At 39.0% G+C, this 18,133-nt stretch overlaps 2 protein-coding genes across 2 annotated transcripts; both read right to left on the bottom strand.

Moving 5' to 3' along the window:
- Positions 1-234: 234 nt before the first annotated feature.
- On the bottom strand, positions 235-5,646 carry LOC118567009 (probable serine/threonine-protein kinase kinX). Its single transcript, XM_036150956.1, has 3 exons — positions 4,697-5,646; positions 323-1,011; positions 235-240 (listed from the first exon to the last, which is right to left on the bottom strand). The coding sequence occupies exons 1-3, from the start codon at positions 5,622-5,624 to the stop codon at positions 235-237; spliced, it is 1,623 nt and encodes a 540-aa protein (XP_036006849.1). The 5' UTR covers positions 5,625-5,646.
- On the bottom strand, positions 5,119-16,775 carry LOC105939031. Its single transcript, XM_036150859.1, has 15 exons — positions 16,338-16,775; positions 13,416-13,613; positions 13,247-13,330; positions 13,058-13,162; positions 12,816-12,971; positions 12,537-12,680; positions 11,406-11,549; positions 10,352-10,495; positions 9,669-9,812; positions 9,450-9,569; positions 9,245-9,364; positions 9,113-9,157; positions 8,886-8,933; positions 8,772-8,798; positions 5,119-5,845 (listed from the first exon to the last, which is right to left on the bottom strand). The coding sequence occupies exons 1-15, from the start codon at positions 16,345-16,347 to the stop codon at positions 5,688-5,690; spliced, it is 1,647 nt and encodes a 548-aa protein (XP_036006752.1). The 5' UTR covers positions 16,348-16,775; the 3' UTR covers positions 5,119-5,687.
- Between the last annotated feature and the right edge of the window lie 1,358 nt (positions 16,776-18,133).

Here is an 18,133-nt window from a genome sequence, read left to right as displayed (position 1 = left end):
CTTCTTTGGTAGTCTTCTCGACCTTTATTTTTTCTTTGGGAATCTTCTTGACCTTTATTTCTTCTTTGGTAGTCTTCTCGACCTTTATTTTTTCTTTGGGAATCTTCTTGACCTTTATTTCTTCTTTGGCACGCTCCACAACCTTCATTTCTTCTTTGGCAGGCTCCTCAAGCTTTATTTCTTCTTTGGTAGTCTTCTGGACCTTTATTTCTTGTTTGGCAGGCTCCTCAATTTTTATTTCTTCTTTGGTAGTCTTCTCGACCTTTATTTTTTCTTTGGGAATCTTCTTGACCTTTATTTCTTCTTTGGTAGTCTTCTCGACCTTTATTTTTTCTTTGGGAATCTTCTTGACCTTTATTTCTTCTTTAGCAGGCTCCTCAAGCTTTATTTCTTCTTTGGCAGGCTCCTCGATCTTTATTTCTTCTTTGGCAGGCTCCTCAATTTTTATTTCTTCTTTGGTAGTCTTCTCGACCTTTATTTTTTCTTTGGGAATCTTCTTGACCTTTATTTCTTCTTTAGCAGGCTCCTCAAGCTTTATTTCTTCTTTGGCAGGCTCCTCGATCTTTATTTCTTCTTTGGCAGGCTCCTCGACCTTTATTTCTTCTTTAGCAGGCTCCTCAAGCTTTATTTCTTCTTTGGCAGGCTCCTCGACCTTTATTTCTTCTTTGGCAGGCTCCTCAAGCTTTATTTCTTCTTTGGTAGTCTTCTCGACCTTTGTTTTTTCTTTAGGAATCTTCTTGAGCTTTATTTTTTCTTTGGCAGGCTCCACAACCTTTATTTCTTCTTTGGGAAGCTCCTCTTCCTTAGTTGGTTTCTTTTCTTTTATTCCTTCTTTTGGATGTTTCCTTATCTTTTCTTCTTTTTCTCCTTTAATAAGTCTTTCTACCTTTGTTTTTTGTTTTGTAGTTTCCCTTTCTTCCTTCTTGTCTTTGAAATCCCTTTTCACTTCAGTAGTAGGAGATTCTTTTTCCTTCTTCTTATCTTTTGGGGGCTTCTTTGCAGACGTGTCTTCTAAAACGAACAGAAAGTTTTTATTCATGTTGAGCTTTCAGAACTTAAGATTCTACATTTTTCTTAGAATTGTCAAATTGAAAATAAAATAAAAATAAAGAACAAACATCTACTGTTTATACCTGCTATTTGTATACACTGCATAAAAGACCTATACACTCAGAAAAGAGAATGTGGCTCCAACTTAAGTGAATTGCTTCAATTGGTAGCAAGTCTTTGCATTAACCGGATCCAACTTAATTTATTTAGTTTATAAGTTGTCAAGTTAAACCATTGTAATTAAAGTTGGGAAAACCTAATTCAATTGCTTGTTTTACCAACTGAAGTAATTCATTCAAGTTGGAGCTGCATTCTCTTTTTAGAGTGTAACCTTTTAAAAAATTTTTTACTGACATTTCCTTATTATTTGTTTTATGAATCATCTTTTAAAATGGGTGACTTATCTACACCAAAACACATTTATGGAGCAAGACTAGTCTTCCTGAACTGCATAATGAATGGACATTCCCATGGTGTTTATTCCATTTATCTATTTAATGTCACACAATCAAGCAGTATGTTTGCTGTGTGCCTTAAAGTACATCTGCAGTGCTTCCATTCAACTCAAATGTTGTTAACTAACCTTAGCTTATGCCATCACATCCCATTTTTGTATAGTAATCTCAATGCTGAATATTTAATTTCAGGTTAAAATGGTTATGTGTCATTTTATAGTGTATGTAAATACTTGGTGAAAATTCATTAAAATAATTTTTTATTTAAAAAAATCTCTTATTTAATGTTGATCAGTATCACCAGCAATACACCACAGTAATACACATTTAGTGGTATAGTATGAGGACATTCATCCATTTTATTTCCTGATTCTTCAGTTTATATCTTGTGTGGTCTGACCAAACTGAAAGAAATCATCTTTTATTGCAAGTATTTCAACGGTGTTTAAGAAAGAAGACATTTCCCAGAAATTCTAATGACACATTAAATAAATTCTCAGACAAATCAACACAAAGCATTATGGCATTACAAATATACAATCACACCACAAGGTCTTGTTACATTTTGCTTAGATCGAAAATACCTTTTTTCTAAACTTTTTACCCAATCAAGCAACTGTCTATGCTAATGGCTACGCGCTCCTACCAGTGGCTGTATTGATTTGAGGAATAAAGGCAAAATTAATGATCAGATTTCTCTGTAATTTGAAATGAAATAACCTGGCAAGTCCGATTTCTAATGTATAGCACTCTCGGTTCTGCACATTATAAATCTTGGACTGCTCCTGTCAACTCTGGATGACTGGATAAAGCGACACCTAGTACCCGCAAACCTTTGGTAGACGAGTACTAGGTTTACGCTGGTCAAGGCACTTCTTGGTGTTCTTCTTTCAAAGAAGAAATTGTGGATTCTGACAAAGCAGATGTGATAGCGCGGGTCCTCCTTCGTTGTCATGTTTATTTTGGTTCAGCTGTGGGCTCGGCAGCTCCAAACTTAATAGAAAGGTGTTTCTGTAACAAACAATCAAGGGATCTCGCCATCTCTGCCAACTTCTAGTGAGCCATCAGCTCAGTAGTGATAAGACGAAGCCATGATCAGCAAGTTCTACAATCATAATGTGATTACTCCACATCAGGTACCTTTTAAAACAGAAATAAATCCACTTAAAAGCCAGAAGAAGTTAATAAAGTTGACAGGATTATGATAATTAAAGCCTGTACTATCCTAAAGAAACATTTACACACACCCAAGCATTAGCAGTTTGTTCCTTTCGAGCTCAAAATCGGGTAATGATTAACAATTCCTTGCATCGTGTTTGTTTTTATTTTAATTTGTATTCTCTTGTGTCCACAGACTGCTAAATACTTTAACTAAATTTAGCTGCATTTGTGCATTCTAGTGTGACTCCTGTAAAAATCTATGTTGTTAATCAAAAGTGACTCGGATTAGTTGTTGCGTTTGTACCCCCCCCCCCCCCCAAAAAAAAAACAAAACAAAACAAAAACAACAACAAACAAACAAAAAAAGAAACAACAACTTATTACCCCAGTTGTATAATTTAAAGGTACAGGGACCTTGGGGCCTTTTTCTGGTCCTGATTCCTGCAGTAGAAACGGTGGGTGTAAAAGAATGGCCCAAGATAATGACTTAAGTTCCTGACAAAGGTTTCCGCTATGAAAATATACCGCTTCAGTAAAAGGTCCCCTTTCTCAGTTGCTATGGGCTTAACTACTCCAGGAGAATGCCTCTCTGATTCTTCATTCAGAGACAGATTGTGTCTCACACAGGAGTGTAGTATAACACTTGAGTGAAAAGTTTCAGTTTTAGAAGAAACCCTATACACAGTAGAATAATACAAGCAGACATAACCAGCCAATATGAGACCCCATATATAATGGTCTGCATTTTTACAAAAAATAAATAAAAATAAATCCTATCATTGTTTTTCTCAGTACCATTTGAAAAATACCTAATATCAAAGGTTTGGTCGTCTTTTTAAGTATTAACAGCTAAGTTATTTCAAAATTACAAATGCATTGTTAAACTATAAAGTGGAATACCTATGAGGAGACCAGAAGCAACCATTACAGTTGCTCTTGAAAGTGTACAATGAGTTGTTAAAATGACAAGTTTTTGTGATGTAAAAAAATGAAGGCCTAAAAAAAAACATTTTCCACTTATAATGTATAATTGAATATAAAACATATAAAGCTGTTCGTCAAAAAAATAACATCGAATTAAAGAGGAGCAATAATCTCACGTTCCACATCCTTACACTAATACTTTGTTGGAGCACATTTGATTCAACTTCATGATTCAGTCTTCTGTGGTAGGAGTCTGCCAGCATGCTGCATCTTTATTTGATCATATTTGCCCATTCTGCTTTACTTCTCCAAAGTTCTCCAAAATATCTTGTATTGTGTGAACATTTTTTGTCCACAGCCTGTTTGACACGACTCCTCTAAAAAAATAAATAGCAATACACTCTGGCTAGGTTGTTTTACATCTTAAATTTTCCTCTCATAAAGTTCATCTTATATGAATTTGGATGTACATTTGATGATTAAAAAGCTGTCATTCCATTTGAATAACAGAACATGATGCTGCTATGGTATTCTTTTTGGTTGTGCTCTGCATTTTTTCTGTCAAACAAACCTTTTGGAGATTTTAGCTGAAAAGTTTGGTTTCTACAAACCATAACATATAATTTGGAAGATTTTAGCCCAGTCAAAAGGCCTTACATTCCTCCTGCCTAGTCAAAACAAAACATACAGTCAGATTCAACAATTTAGAATATCAGTTCTGATGAGATTCATTAAAGGATAAAGGTATCTTTTGAAAAACATAATTTCCATTAAGCCCATGTTTCTGAATTAAAATGTTTTCAAATAATTAATCTAGGTCTTATTCTGTTATTTCTCCAACATTTAGCATTTTAACAGGTGTGTGTGCGTACGTGCGTGGGTGTGTGTGTGTGTGAGGTCTTGAGAGCAACTGGGTCTAGTGGCCTCTAGTGGTCATCTTATGATGATTTGGTTGAAGAATGTTTAATATGCCATTGATATACATGTTGGCAAAATGCAAAAAATGTTCAAAACCACAATTATTTATCATACTGAATGCAATGAATGTTTGATTGTGTTCCAACACCTTTATGGAAACGAAAACCAAGTATTTTTGGTGATAATACCTGTCTTATGCTGGTCGATGTCTTCTTTTTGTGACACTTTGGAGTCAACTTTCTTCAGCCTCTCAAAGAGAACTGGAGTCTTCCTCTTTAGTTCTGTTTTGGCCTTTTTGGTCTCACTGTTGTTGTTATTTTCATCATGATCGTGCTTTAGTTCAGTGTGATCTTTCGAAGGGTAATCGGACGCTGGAGATGCTTCTGCGTTTTCCTCCTCGGGTATAGCGCTGTCATTAACGGGAGTTTTGGGGAGCAGAAGTTTGAGTTGTTGAGCTGATGGCTGTTCTCCCAAACCTTCAATACCGGCTTCAACCTGAGTTCGGACATCTTCCCCCTCACTGTTAATTAATTCCTCATCAGCTGTGGATCTCTCCTCTTCCTCCTGATCTCGTAACATGCCTTCAGTTTTTGTTTCCTCAATTTCTTCCTTCTCTTCGGTCTCCTCACCCTCTACCAAAGCCTCCTTAAATTCAGGTTCCTTGTCTTCTTCCTCTGCTTTATCTTCTACCATAGAGTCAGTTTTGAGCATTTCCTCTTCCACATCATGATCTTCTAGATCTCCCTCTGTTGTTGGTGTCCTTTCATCACCTTCTGTTACCAATATATCCTCTATTTCACGTTCATTCTCCTGTGGTTCTTGTCCCATTTTTAATTTCTCCTGCTCCTCCTGTTGGTCTTCCAACTCTCCGTCTCTTGCTGGTGTCTCTTCATCTACTTCTTCTACCAAGAGATCCTCTGTTTTTACTTCTCCCTCTTTTTGATCTGGTCCTGTTTTTAGTTTCTCATCTTCCTCCTCTTGGTCTTCCTCGTGCACCAGTTGTTCTGCATCTTCCTGTGATGTAATCTCATCTACCATCTCTTCTTCCTTTGCAGTTCCTTCCTCCTCAAACTCAACATCTGGGATTTCCTCCCTTAGTGAAGGCTCGTGTTGCATTTCTTCAACATGTTTCACTAATAATGTGATAGTATTAACTTTAGTGGCTAATTCTCAGTTTGCTCAATGTGACTGAATAAAACAAACAAAAATCTGAATACCCTCTGCTTTCTTTGCTTTGGTCACTCCTGCTTTCCCGGCAGCTCCAGTAGCTTCTTCAGCCTCAGCCTCCTCTGCAGCAGAGACGAATTCGTCTTCGACGGCATGCATCATGTCTGCAACTGTATCAGGAATGTTTGTCATCACCACCAAACCCATGTCCACATCTTTGCTAATTTACATGAAAATGCAGCTTATAACGGGGTTTTTGGGTGCAGATCATATTCAGCATGTGGGAATTGCACAAATAGTCAAGATAATATTAGAAACTTTTTTGATTCCATGCACAGGTCAAATCAAACATTTAAACACAAAAAATACAGTTAATACAATTAAAATGGTATGAGTCCAATTACAGTTTAAAAAATTTGGACACTGGCACTATTTATTTAAGCTAATCTTCAGTTGGGAAACAACGTTCAACCGTTATACTCCCTGTACGAGGAGAACCTTTTGACCGAATCTGAATCAGTGAATTTTTTGTTCTGCTAATTGCAAATTTGAGAATACCTTTCATATCAGACAGAGATACCTTATGTAAATACAAATGGCATTTTTCAAATTGTGATTTTATTTATCAGAGGAAAAAGAGCTTCCAAATCAAGCTGGCCTTATTTGATAAAGAGTTCATCGCTCCTGTTATAATCTGAATTAAATGATCAACCACAATTTTTGGGAAAGATGGCCTCAATTTCACAAGCCACTCTTTTTTTGTCAGAAGGCAACTACACAGAACCTGCCTGACAACATTAAGTAGGCTATAAAGTCTCAAAAAGCAACACATTATGCCCCAATCTAAAGAATTCAAGAGCAGGTGTGAATGTCACAGAGATCGATCAGTGAGGAAATGGTCACAAAGCCATTTTCTGACCCAGCCACAGTGAGAGCCAAATGAAGAAATCAGTGTGAACCCTAGCTGACCTCTCAAAATCAGTCATCAAAACTCCTCCAGGAGGTCACAAAATAACAAATATAAAGCACTGCAGATCCTACTTGCCTTGGTTAAGGTCAGAGTTCATGATGCTACAATAAGAAAGAAACGAGAGGGGGGGGGGGGGGGGGGGGCATCTTTGGAAGACTTCAAGGCCAAAACTGCTGAGGACCAAATAGAACTCAAAGGCCTCTCTCACATCTGACTTTCTGTTTCAGGACCTGGATGATGCACTGGATCTGACTGCTCCCGCGTAGCTGCTGCTATCACATCTGCTAACATTTTCATTCAATACCGTGATTGGGTAAAACTAACCTTTGGTAGGCGGGCACTAAGTGTGGCTTTGCCCAATCAGCTCGGAAAGTTCTGCTGAATGTCCTTCCTTTCACCGAACGGATTTGATAGGAGCGGGCCCAGACTGATAATGTGCAGAATGTAGAATGCTAAACATTATCAATCTGTCTCGCTAGGTTAGGTGTGAAGTGCCTCCTTTAGATTTAAAGAGACCGCACTACGAGTTGGACTCAGACAAACCTCAGAACAGCAGTAAAAGAGGAGCTGTGAGGCAACAATAGCAAGACCAAAGCATTACAGTTTCACTTTATATAAATCACCACAATAAATGATTTCAATGTGAAAAGTGTGATCTGTCTCCTTTAGAAAGGTCTCTCATAGTTGACTCCTCTTTAAGCAAGCCAAACTGAAAGCACTTCAAGAAGAGTGGGCCAAAATTTCTCTACAATGACATAAAAGTTGTGTTGGTACAAAGCAGATATTAGGTTTAGGTGTTGATCACTATTATGTAGCATAAAGCAAAGTTGTTTTGAATAGCTTTTTTTTCCCTTGATACATGAAATCTTCATTTTAAAGCTGCATTTGGTATTGAATTAGGCCAGGGGTCTGCAACCTGCGGCTCCAGAGCCGCATGTGGCTCTTTACACCTTCAGTTTTAGCTCTTAAAAACTTAGACCAAAAATGTGGGGGAAAAAAAATTGGTCAATGTTTCTAAATGTAAAGGTAATTTAAAACTGCTAGCTTTAGGATGCATTTAGTTCTGGAATACATACATAACATTTCCAGAAAGAAAGAAACTAATGGTGTATAGAATATTTTACCATATTTTACTATAGCTGAATGAAGTATCTTTTTGTCAATAGGTTGCAAACGACTTGCTTTTTCATCGTTTTGATGCCATTTACTATCCAACTGAAGAAAATGCATTAAACCTCAACATTTTTATGTTGGTTAAATAATAAAAATGGTTGATCTTTAATTAAATTTTTTTATTTTTTAACCAAATTTAAACAAACTTCCTATAGTATGCTATAAAAACAAGCTCTTGTTTCAAAAAGATGTGTAACTTTTGTGGTCTAAACAAAATTTATGTAGCTGGACCGAGGGCAAAAATGGCTCTGCGGGTTGTAAAGGTTGCTGACTCTTGACCTAGGCTATCTCTGTCTGCATGTTAGGTTTTGTTCCATGCTCTGAAGCATTTAATTGCGACCAAAAGATATAGTAGTAGAAAATAGTTCAAGTGTTCAAATATTTCCAGTCGTATTGGACACAACATCTCTGTATATTGATGAGATACAGTTTACAATCAGTCACACAGAAAATGTAAGAAACAATGCAACATTAATAATTTCTGGGTTCATTCATATACAGGAAACCTTTTTAAGGATGAACACATGATGCCTCAAAATCCTAACCATCAAAAAAAAAAAAAAAAAAATTTAATGAATGCAGAAAGGTTACAATAGGATGTGATAACAGAGAAAAAGAGTCAGTAAAACTGTAACAACAGGGTTGTTTAACACATTTATTATGACAAACAAAATGACACATATTCAGTCATGCCACAACAGGTACAAAACACAGTTCAGCAAACAGTTTATAATGCTTTATGGTTGGCATATGTATCACAATAAATATCAAGGCATTCATTGAAGACCAAGTCATAAACCAGATTAATGTGGTGAAAAAAATGCAGATTAATTTGGACATGCAAGAAAAGTCCTTGTCAATTTATTCACTTTTTTTTTGTTGTTGCTTGGAACATACCATCTCCTGCTGAAAAACACAAATTATTTGTTCACAGCACGCAGACATTTTCTTACCTTTTTCAAGCGGAGGTAGGAATTCCCCTACAGTGAAAATATGTAGCTGTTTTTAAATGAGATACATTTTCTGTCTTTTTGCAACAACATACACAAAAGTGTTGTACCTCTTACCTTTCTTTCTCACCAGAATGATGTCAGGTGGCGAAACAGCAGCTTCATCTAAACAAAAAAGGTTTTTGTTTTTCTTTCAAAGCATGTTCTTTGGTAGAAAAGTATCTCAAGTCTTTGGCCTAGGCCGTAAACGTGCAATCATGCCATGTCGTATTTCAAAATGTGTAAAAATTATTTTCCAATTAGGTGTCTCTATAGGCATTAAAGTAATAATCACAAAGTCAAACCTTTTTCAGTGACAACATTTACAGCCGGAGGAGGGACAGGCTCGTCTAAAAGCAGATAAATCGGTATGCGTAAGATGTCATAGTACTGTATTGTGACATTTTGTGATTAACAGTTATTGCTCACAGTCCCACCTTGATCGCCACCAAGCACACTTGACATGTAACCCAAGAACAAATCCTTCTTGTCGGTAAACTCCAACACCGCTTCTTCAACAACCTTCATCGGGTCGACAGAAACCTCCGGCATGACCGCTGAAAACCAGAACCAGAAGTTTTTTTTTTCTTTGTTACAAAATGCACGTCAACACATCATGTTAAAGTATATGAAATGACACACCTTGTTCACCAATCAGTGTTGTGGAGAGGTAGCCTATAATTATGTTTATAGGTTCTTTGATGATTTCTGCCATTGTCTTCAGAGCTGATAAGGGGCTGAATCCCACAGCCTCCTGGATGTCTGATCAGCAGAAAATAACAGAAAAACAATTATACTCCGCCTTGACGGTCTTGTAATGGACTGTGATATTTAGCTGATTAAGTCTGATTGACAATGTACCTTTTAATGTGTCCAGTACCACGTCCAAGATTGCACAAAGCACGTTCTGGATGTATCCTGTGATTTCAGTAACGAATTCGTCAAGAACGTGAAAAACATTTCTGCCAATGACCACGGGGTCAACAAAGCTGATGTCAATGGTTCCTGTGAGCAGCACCATAGGGGAAGGACAACAGGTGAATATTAAAATTACCATTCAAAAATATACAAACACAACATGTGAATGCTAACGCAAAATAGCAATAGAGAATTATTTTTAAATTAGCTGGTAGAATAAACACATAATTTTAGCAAACAGCCGAGTCAGTTTTAATTAAAGAACGCTTGCTTTCAGTTAGGTTTTAATCTAAACTAGGTCAGCTTTTACCAGTGTTTGCAGAAATGCCAAGCTAAAACAGTGTGAACAGCATTAAAATTTAATTCAAAACATTTCCTTGATTTAGGCTAATTTAAGAGTTAAATCCTACTCTTAAAATGCAAGATAATCCTGTAGTTGCTTTTTAAGAGAAAACAGTAAACAAAATTCATGTTAGTTATATAAATAAAGTATATAAGAGATAAATTCTATCTCTTTTTAGAAAAATACAAAGATATGTATATTTGTACGGTTAAAATTGGTAGCAAAAAACAAACAAACAAACAAACAAACAAACCAAACAAATAAGAAAATATGGGGGCCGTACCTTTGGAGATATCCAATAAGGTATCTAAAATAGCACAAAGTATGTCCTGAACGTAGCCCACTGTTCCACTCACAGCATCATTTGTGATATTGAAGAATTTCCTGCCAAGGACCACCGGGTCGGCATAACTCATGTCTGTTGTTCCTGAGAAGAACAAAGTAAAGTCAGGACAAGCTTCAGGTGAGTTAGACCCTAAACAAGGAATTATGCTGGAGGGCATTAAGACACTACTGTCAGAAAATAGGTAAATGTTGGCTAATTAATAATTATGTTTTAAAACAGTTCAGTTCAATTTACAAAATCAAAAACAATTACATCATGGGCTAATTTGTTATGTTGGACTTTTATGATTGTGTTTCTTAAAATCAGCAAGCCTGTGTCGTCTTGAAAAGCATAAATTGTAGTAGATTTAGTAGTAGATTAAATTTAAAAATCTCTGTTCTGTTCTTTGGATTTTAGAGATCCTACTGATTTACTAAAAATTTAAAATGTCAGTGGGTCAGTCATATCTGTTTAGCTGTTTCTCTCCCAGAACAAGCCACTAATTGAGCAACTGCTTCCATTGACTTGAAGCTCAGTATTTTTTTAACTGAGACAGCACTCCTAGACCAGTGTTTCTGTGTTTTCTGTATTCTGGAACCCTCTGTCAGTTGGAAGAGTGTCTCTCATACTGAGCTCGGTTCTGCTGGAGGGTTCTTCCCGTTAAAAGGAAGTCTTTTCTCTCCACTGTCGTCACATGCTTGACCAGGAGAAGAGGTTACTACAAAGACAGTAACTTTGCCATTGTAAACTAACTGACTTGACAGCATTATGACATATCTCTGATTTAGCTTCAGTGTATGTTATTGAATTGCAGTGGATGATTTGATTATTTGGTGTTACGTATTGGACCTGTTTGTCATGTAAAGAGCCTTAAGATTACATTTGTTGTGATTTGGCGCTATATAATTAAACTGGAATGAAATGAATCATTTTTTTCCCAGATCTTTTACGTTTGAGCTTATTTGGGCCTGGATCTTGACCAGGACTCAAAAGGCAAATTGAGATGTAGTACCTTTAGATGCACCCAGTACGGTGTCTAAGATGCCGCAGAATATGTCCTGGATGTACCCTGTTATTCCACCGACAGCGTTATTTATAGCGTTGAAAAATGTCCTGCCGAGTACCACTGGATCAATGAAGCTAATGTCAGTGGTTCCTGAAAAACACAAGCAGGATATAAGAAATCCTGATACACAATGTAGTGGAAGCTGTGTGAGATAAAGTCATATGAGAAATTAGGATGCCCCATAAAATGCTCAGTTCTTTGACAAAAATGTCCTTGTTTCATAGATGGAACAAAAGACATTAACCAGAACGTCCTGATTGGTAGACTAACCCCCATTAGTTAAAATAACCTTACTGTGACACTTACTGTAACTATCTGCCCGTCTCTGACATCGGTCTGAATGCAGGTTTGGTTTACTCCTCACTTTCCATTTCTTACTTTTCAAACTGTCTGCAATAGATTTACTGGTAGATTTTGGGTCATTGGCATGTTGCAGGGTTCAGTTCTGCACCAGCTTGACTTTATTTACAGGCTGTCTTACATTAAATTCCTTTATTAACGTTGGATTTCATGATGGTGAGCTGAATTTGGTTAGTGTCCAAATACATGTACCCTTTTTTGGTGTCCAAAGATGTTTTCCATACAGAGAAAGAGTTACATACCTTACATGAAAGCTAAACCTTTGCTATCTCTTCCCGATCAAAGAGGCATGCACTTTGAAATCAACAGTGGCCAGACTCTACTCTGGGTCATATTATGACAATTTGGCGTTTTTTTGAAAGCTTCTTTGATCTTCTAGCGGTCTGCTTTCAGGGTGAACGTATCTGTTGTTCTTAAAAACCCCTACCGGACTCACAAGTTTCAACAATCTTCTTTCCTAAGGCCTCAAACAACTCTTTTGAGCTCACAACAGTGTTCTCTCTCACGTCAGCAATCAGGAGGACACCAAATGGGGTATGCCTATGTCTAATTTTAGCCAACTGGAATTAAATATGGGGGTGTTATAATTTCTTCGTAGCCAGGTATGTCATTTTTAAGTCATATTTTAAAATAAGTAACAAGGTTGTCATGGGGTGCCTTAATTTATCTAACATGGCTCAAGTTGTTCTTAGATGGTATGAACGTGTGGGTGGATACCTTTCACCACATCACAAATAGAGTCCACCAGGAGGCCGAGCCCCTTCTGGATGAAGCCCACCACTTCAGACATGAAGTTAGTCGTCACTCTGAACAACCCTCTGCCTATTATCACAGGGTCCATATAGCTCAGATCAATTCTTCCTGAGAAGCGTGTTTGAGAGGAACATTCGGATAATTAGTTCACGCTGGCAGTTGTAAAAGAAATTCATCAAGAGTCATTAAGCTGTGCTTAATTATAATTAAAATTAGCTGTAAGAATTAAAATCGAATAAGCACCTTGTCTTATATCCAGAACTGCATCCAGGACAGTATCCACGATAGCGCACAGCATGTCCCTGATGGAGCCAACCACTCCACACATGAAGTCATTGGTGGAGTGGAAAGCTCTTCTTCCAATGACCACAGGGTCGACGTAGCTGGCGTAGAAGGTTCCTGGGGTTTAGATACAGACACATTGTATTAGTATCACCCCTTTCTTTGCATTTGAATCTGCTGGCTAGAGAGGTACACTGGCATACCTTCTTCATCAGAAAAATATTGAACAAATCCATCTTTTGCTTCTATAACCTCTTCAGCAGCGTAAGATGCAGCAGATGAGGGGTTGCTTAAATCGGGAGCACATTCTGCAAAAGAGAACCAAGCCGTTTCAGTTCCTGCGCTGGCTGACATGTTCCGGCTTAGTCACGTCACAAGTCTCCCACGTTTACCTTGAAACTTACTGAGCAGGCTGGACACCTCCTCTACAGCGTCGTTCACAGCTTGAACTGGGTCTGCAATGATTTGGTGAACATCTGGGGAAGAATAGGGGGGTGAGGGGACATTCAGAAATCTATAAAATCTCCAGCCAGCTCACACTCCAAAGTGTTGGAGACTCACCAGGTACTGTTTTGTATTCCACAAAGTCAAACATCACCACGCCCACAACCATCCAGGACAGCAGAGCAGCCAGGGCGATCAGCAGCTCCACAGACACTTTCACCTTTCGGACGAGCTCCAGCCCTTTGGATTTGAGAGAGCTCGTCTGTGCAGGTCTGCCGGAGCCCCCCGCTGCACCCACCGAGGGGGCTTTGGCTCCTGTGTGTCAGACAAGCAAGATGCTTAGAGAGTTGACCTGCACAGGTAGCAAGCTGTTGCATTATAAAAAAGAAAATGACAATGTGATGAGTCTCGGTTGCACAGTTTGTCCACCAGGGGGCACTGAAACCTTCCAGTTTTAGCCACAAGATGTGTTATTGTAACCTGACAACAGCCAGCTGTATGTATCGCTCCGCCTAGCTCCACTCACATACATCTGGGACACGGCTCATTGAAAATGATTTCCCCAACCAAATTTTTGGTCTGGCCAATCAGGACGCAGGGCGGGTGTTTCATGGATGTGACGTAGTGGAGACGCCACCGTGAGATTCCAACAACAATGGCGGCTCGCATCGAGGAAGCAAGCGTTAGCATTGATGCTGCTATTTCCTCCGTGTTGTCCAATCTATCTGATATTGTTTCATTAAAAGAACATCAGAGAACGGCTCTGAAGGCTTTTGTTGGTGGAAACCATGTTTTCGCCCTTCTCCCGACCGGATTTGGCAAGTTTTGTTTTCCGGGGCGCGGACGCGGACGCGCCCCGGAGCGGTTAGCGGTTAGCGCAAACCATATAAGGAGACCTTTAGTCCTCAACGCGGTCGGCCCGGGATCGACTCCGACCCGCGGCGCTTTGCCGCCTGTCTTCCCCCCTCTTCCTGTCAGCTCACTGTCAATAAAAGGTGTGCCACTACAGTGTTTCCCGCAGGAATTTGCTTTTGCGAGGCGGAGCGGGGGGGGTGGATGACTTTTTCTCCGCGGAGCGGGGGGGGGGGGGGGGGTAGGGGGGGTGGACGACACGTTTTCCGCGGACCGGCTCGCGGAGCGGAGGGGGGGGGGGGGGGGGGTGGACGACACGTTTTCCGCGGCCGCCTCGCCAAGATAGCGCTGGGTGAAACCCTGCACTAGAGCCGCAAACACATAAAAAAAAAAAAGGGTTTTTTTTCCGGCGTCGGTCTCATCACCGTCACGGGTTAGCTTCGGTGTGACTGGTTGAAATAGCACGTTGATAAAGATGACAGACAAGTGGCTTATCCAATCATATGCAAGGAGTTTTGATAAGGCCCAGCCTTCAGTAAAGGCAATGCCTATGGCGGTGTCCCAGATGTATGTGAGTGGAGCTAGGCGGAGCGATACATACAGCTGGCTGTTGTCAGGTTAGTGTTATTGATCTTATTTTAAAACCTCTCTGCCCACAAACATTAAAGGTCATTCAGTATTGGATTTCGTCTCAGAATGCATTACTCTAATATGACTAAGTTAGAATAAAATACTTTTTTTTATGATGCCCACAGCATTAACAGCTAATTTAGTCTGACTTGAGTCAATATTTGTCAGTGGCTCTGAAATAATAGTAGACAATGCATGAAGGTTTTCAACAGCCCTTTTCAAATTAACTACTTGCATTATTAAGACAACAGCCTAATCTGGGCTGTATGGCGTGATCTCCAGTGACTGATGCCATACATCACAACATTTCTATAAAATGCTCATTCGCCTGTCTGTGAACTCTGACCAGTGGAAAGAAACACACTGAATCCTATTCATGAAACTCTTTGTTAAAATATGACAGTGATGACAACAAAAACATGAATAAATTAAAAATAGAGTAAAATAACTGAACTATAATCCAAATTTAATGTTGTAACTTTCAACAAGAGTATTTGCTGTTATAATCATTTGCATCAATATTTGCAAAAGCTGACTTTGTTCATGATCAATTCTCCCAGTTTAGAAATCCAGAAATCACATTCCTCCACATGTTTTCAGTGTCTCCTACATGGCTCGTGGCAAACTGCAAACGGGACTTAGCTTTATTTCAAACCTGACTTTCTATTTGCCTCTCTTCCATAAGTGAATTTGTCATGTTGACAGGCTCTCTCATCTGAGCTGTGGATTTGTGCCAAGGACCTTATAGTTGCTTCTGTGATTAAAGCTCTGCTTGTCAGGCCTGTTGGTTTAGGTGGACTGCCATGTCTTGGTAGGTGGTGCCTGACCTCTGCTCTGCTGTGTTTCCTGGTCCTCATGATGCTGCTTGTTCTCTAATGTCCTCTAACAAACCACTGAGGCCTTCACAGGACAGCAGGATTTGTACTAAGATTAGATTACACACAGGTAGACCAATGCTATTAGGGATATCAGTCCAAAGCGGATGAAAATTTTATTTGTAAAAACAAAACCCAACAATTTAAATCTGTTTAGTGCTTATTTCACAGTCAAGCACTACATTGTGTTTGCGTATCACATAGAATCCCAATAACATCTCCTGAAGTTTGTGTCTGTAACGAGACAAAATGTGGAAAAAGTTCAAGGCCTGTGGACACTTTTGCAAGGATAAAAAAAAAAGTAGCTTCAGTCAACGCTCGTAGGAATGAACAGCTGACTGGAAACTGGAAATCATTCAAACTGGGGCTGAAAAAGCCAAACAACTTTAATCAGAACAGCTGAACATTTTTCCACCACAGTTTTTAAAATCTGAAGTCAGCAGCAGCAGCAGCAGAAGTCATGTCCGTCACATGAGAGCAATGCTAATTCTCCTGCAACATGATATCCAGTATTTATAGCAACCATGTTCAACACTTACTCCACTGGGAAAGCTGCTCATCAAAACATGACTTCTTAAGTATTAATACAGCAAATATCTTTCAGGATTTTTTTTTAGCTTTGAGGCACATTGGCAGCTGGTTCGTTTGATCATTAATCTGATCGCAGGTACGACGGTCCTACCTTCGGCCATGGTGATGCAGAGATAATCTCAGAGAAATGAACCAAGCCTCCTCATGTAGAACTGATCGTGGATAGCTTCAGTATATCCAATCCCCGATGAACTCGTTAATTTACAAAAAAGTCCATGTCCCGCTCAGTAAATTATTCCATATCCACGAGTTGATCTTTCATCTTCCGGCCTTCCGGTGTTATGAGGGAAGTTGGGAAAAAAAATGGAAAATAAAATAAAATTTGTTAAATTCTTACAGGATTTAGCAAAAGCTTAACGGGAAATTTGGAGCTGCCAGTGTGGCAGCTGAGAGGGGGGTCTGGGGACAGTGGGGGGCCAGCAGAGCGAGGGAGGAAGGAGCCAAGCGAAGCGCGGGTCTGGACGGGGTGAGAGGGACAGGCAGAGGATCCCACCCAGTGTTATTGGTGCCTCACATTGGTATTGGTCCGCAAAGGGACCAGATAACTTCAGGATAACTTTATCCCCCCTCCACCCCAGAAAGCCTTGGTTATTCTTAGCTGGAGCTCTGCTCACCAGCTGCTCTTTCAAACCCTTTTTTGGCAGTTGTGGGGGGTGTGAGGTCAGGTCAGCTGGCTAAATGGGGAAGCCTTATTGGCTGCAACAAAAATCAGGTTAATAAACAACAAACTATGTTCCCCAACCTCTAACAGCATGGTGGATCTGTCTTTTATATGATATTGCAGCTCTGTAGCGAACACGGTTCCATGTATGTGTTCCATAAGGTTCTGTAATGTGTTGAGAAACCAACTAGTGAGGGCATGATTCCATACAACAAATGATTTTTCAGCATATTTCTTCCCAGCACCACATATCGGATATCAGGCACTCTGAGGCCTTTATTCTTCCCATGCTTCTTGTTTTCTCCTGGTTCCTGCATCAGTCCAACACCAACAGGTGATCCAATGACTCGGTTCTAGAGCGGTCTCTACTTTACTATTACTCTCTTCTTACTACACATACTATTTCAAAGAGACACAAGATCCCTCAGTTTAGTTTAATGGGTCCACCTCTATGCTATAAAAATCAACACAACCAATGTTATGCGAAAATAAAACTAAGAAAACTCAATAAAGGCTCATTGGTATAGGAAGAGGGAGGAATCCCTCCTCCCTAAGCAGCAGCAGTATCCAACACTCCTTTCCTGTGACCTGTAGTAAACCTGTGTGAAACCAACTTAGAACACACTTCAGCATGGAGGAGTGTGCAGATTGTTTTAAACGATCCATAACCTTAATGTGTAAGGAATGTCAAGATAGACACATTTTTAAAGAGTAAATTAAAATTTTTAGCTCATTTACTTGATAATTCTGTTTTGCAACTGCGAGTCAAATGAGACTCACAGTTCAAGTTGGCTAAATTTGCACTTTGGTTATATTATTTATTTAAACCCAGAATCAATTACATCCTGAGACTGGCAAATAAAAGGATTACCATTTATTTGTGCTGCATCTTTCACAGTTAAAAGTCAAAGTGTTTCACAAAGAGTACATAAGCATTAAAACATGATTAAACACAACCATGTTTAAAAGACAAAATAAATAAAACAGTACAAACAATAAAAAATATAATACTATTTCAGATTATCTTATGGAAAACTACATCTAAAACAAAGCTATGATATGAATTTGTACTAAATGATCATGATAACACACTGAGCTGACAAAATGAGAAACAAAACAGATCAAGTAATTATCTGTTGAGGCTATTTTTCTTCCCTTTCCTTAATATCTATTTTCACCCATGTTTTTACCACCATGTCGATATACACTCATGGACCACTATTCTG

The sequence above is a fragment of the Fundulus heteroclitus genome, chromosome 19 (genome assembly GCF_011125445.2).
Source record: "Fundulus heteroclitus isolate FHET01 chromosome 19, MU-UCD_Fhet_4.1, whole genome shotgun sequence".
NCBI classification, from domain to species: Eukaryota; Metazoa; Chordata; class Actinopteri; order Cyprinodontiformes; family Fundulidae; genus Fundulus; species Fundulus heteroclitus.
Note: the sequence above shows the minus strand (reverse complement) of the source record. Positions and strands in the feature narration are given on the sequence as shown.

Coding starts and splice junctions, on each gene's coding strand:
- LOC118567009 (XM_036150956.1), bottom strand. CDS start 5,624: ATGCAACACGAGCCTTCACTAAGGGAGGAAATCCCAGATGTTGAGTTT. Junction 1,012..4,696: donor CATCGACCAGCATAAGACAG/GTATTATCACCA, acceptor TGTTCGTTTTAG/AAGACACGTCTGCAAAGAAG.
- LOC105939031 (XM_036150859.1), bottom strand. Junction 9,158..9,244: donor TGTGCTTGGTGGCGATCAAG/GTGGGACTGTGA, acceptor ATCTGCTTTTAG/ACGAGCCTGTCCCTCCTCCG. Junction 8,934..9,112: donor AAATGTTGTCACTGAAAAAG/GTTTGACTTTGT, acceptor TTTTTTGTTTAG/ATGAAGCTGCTGTTTCGCCA.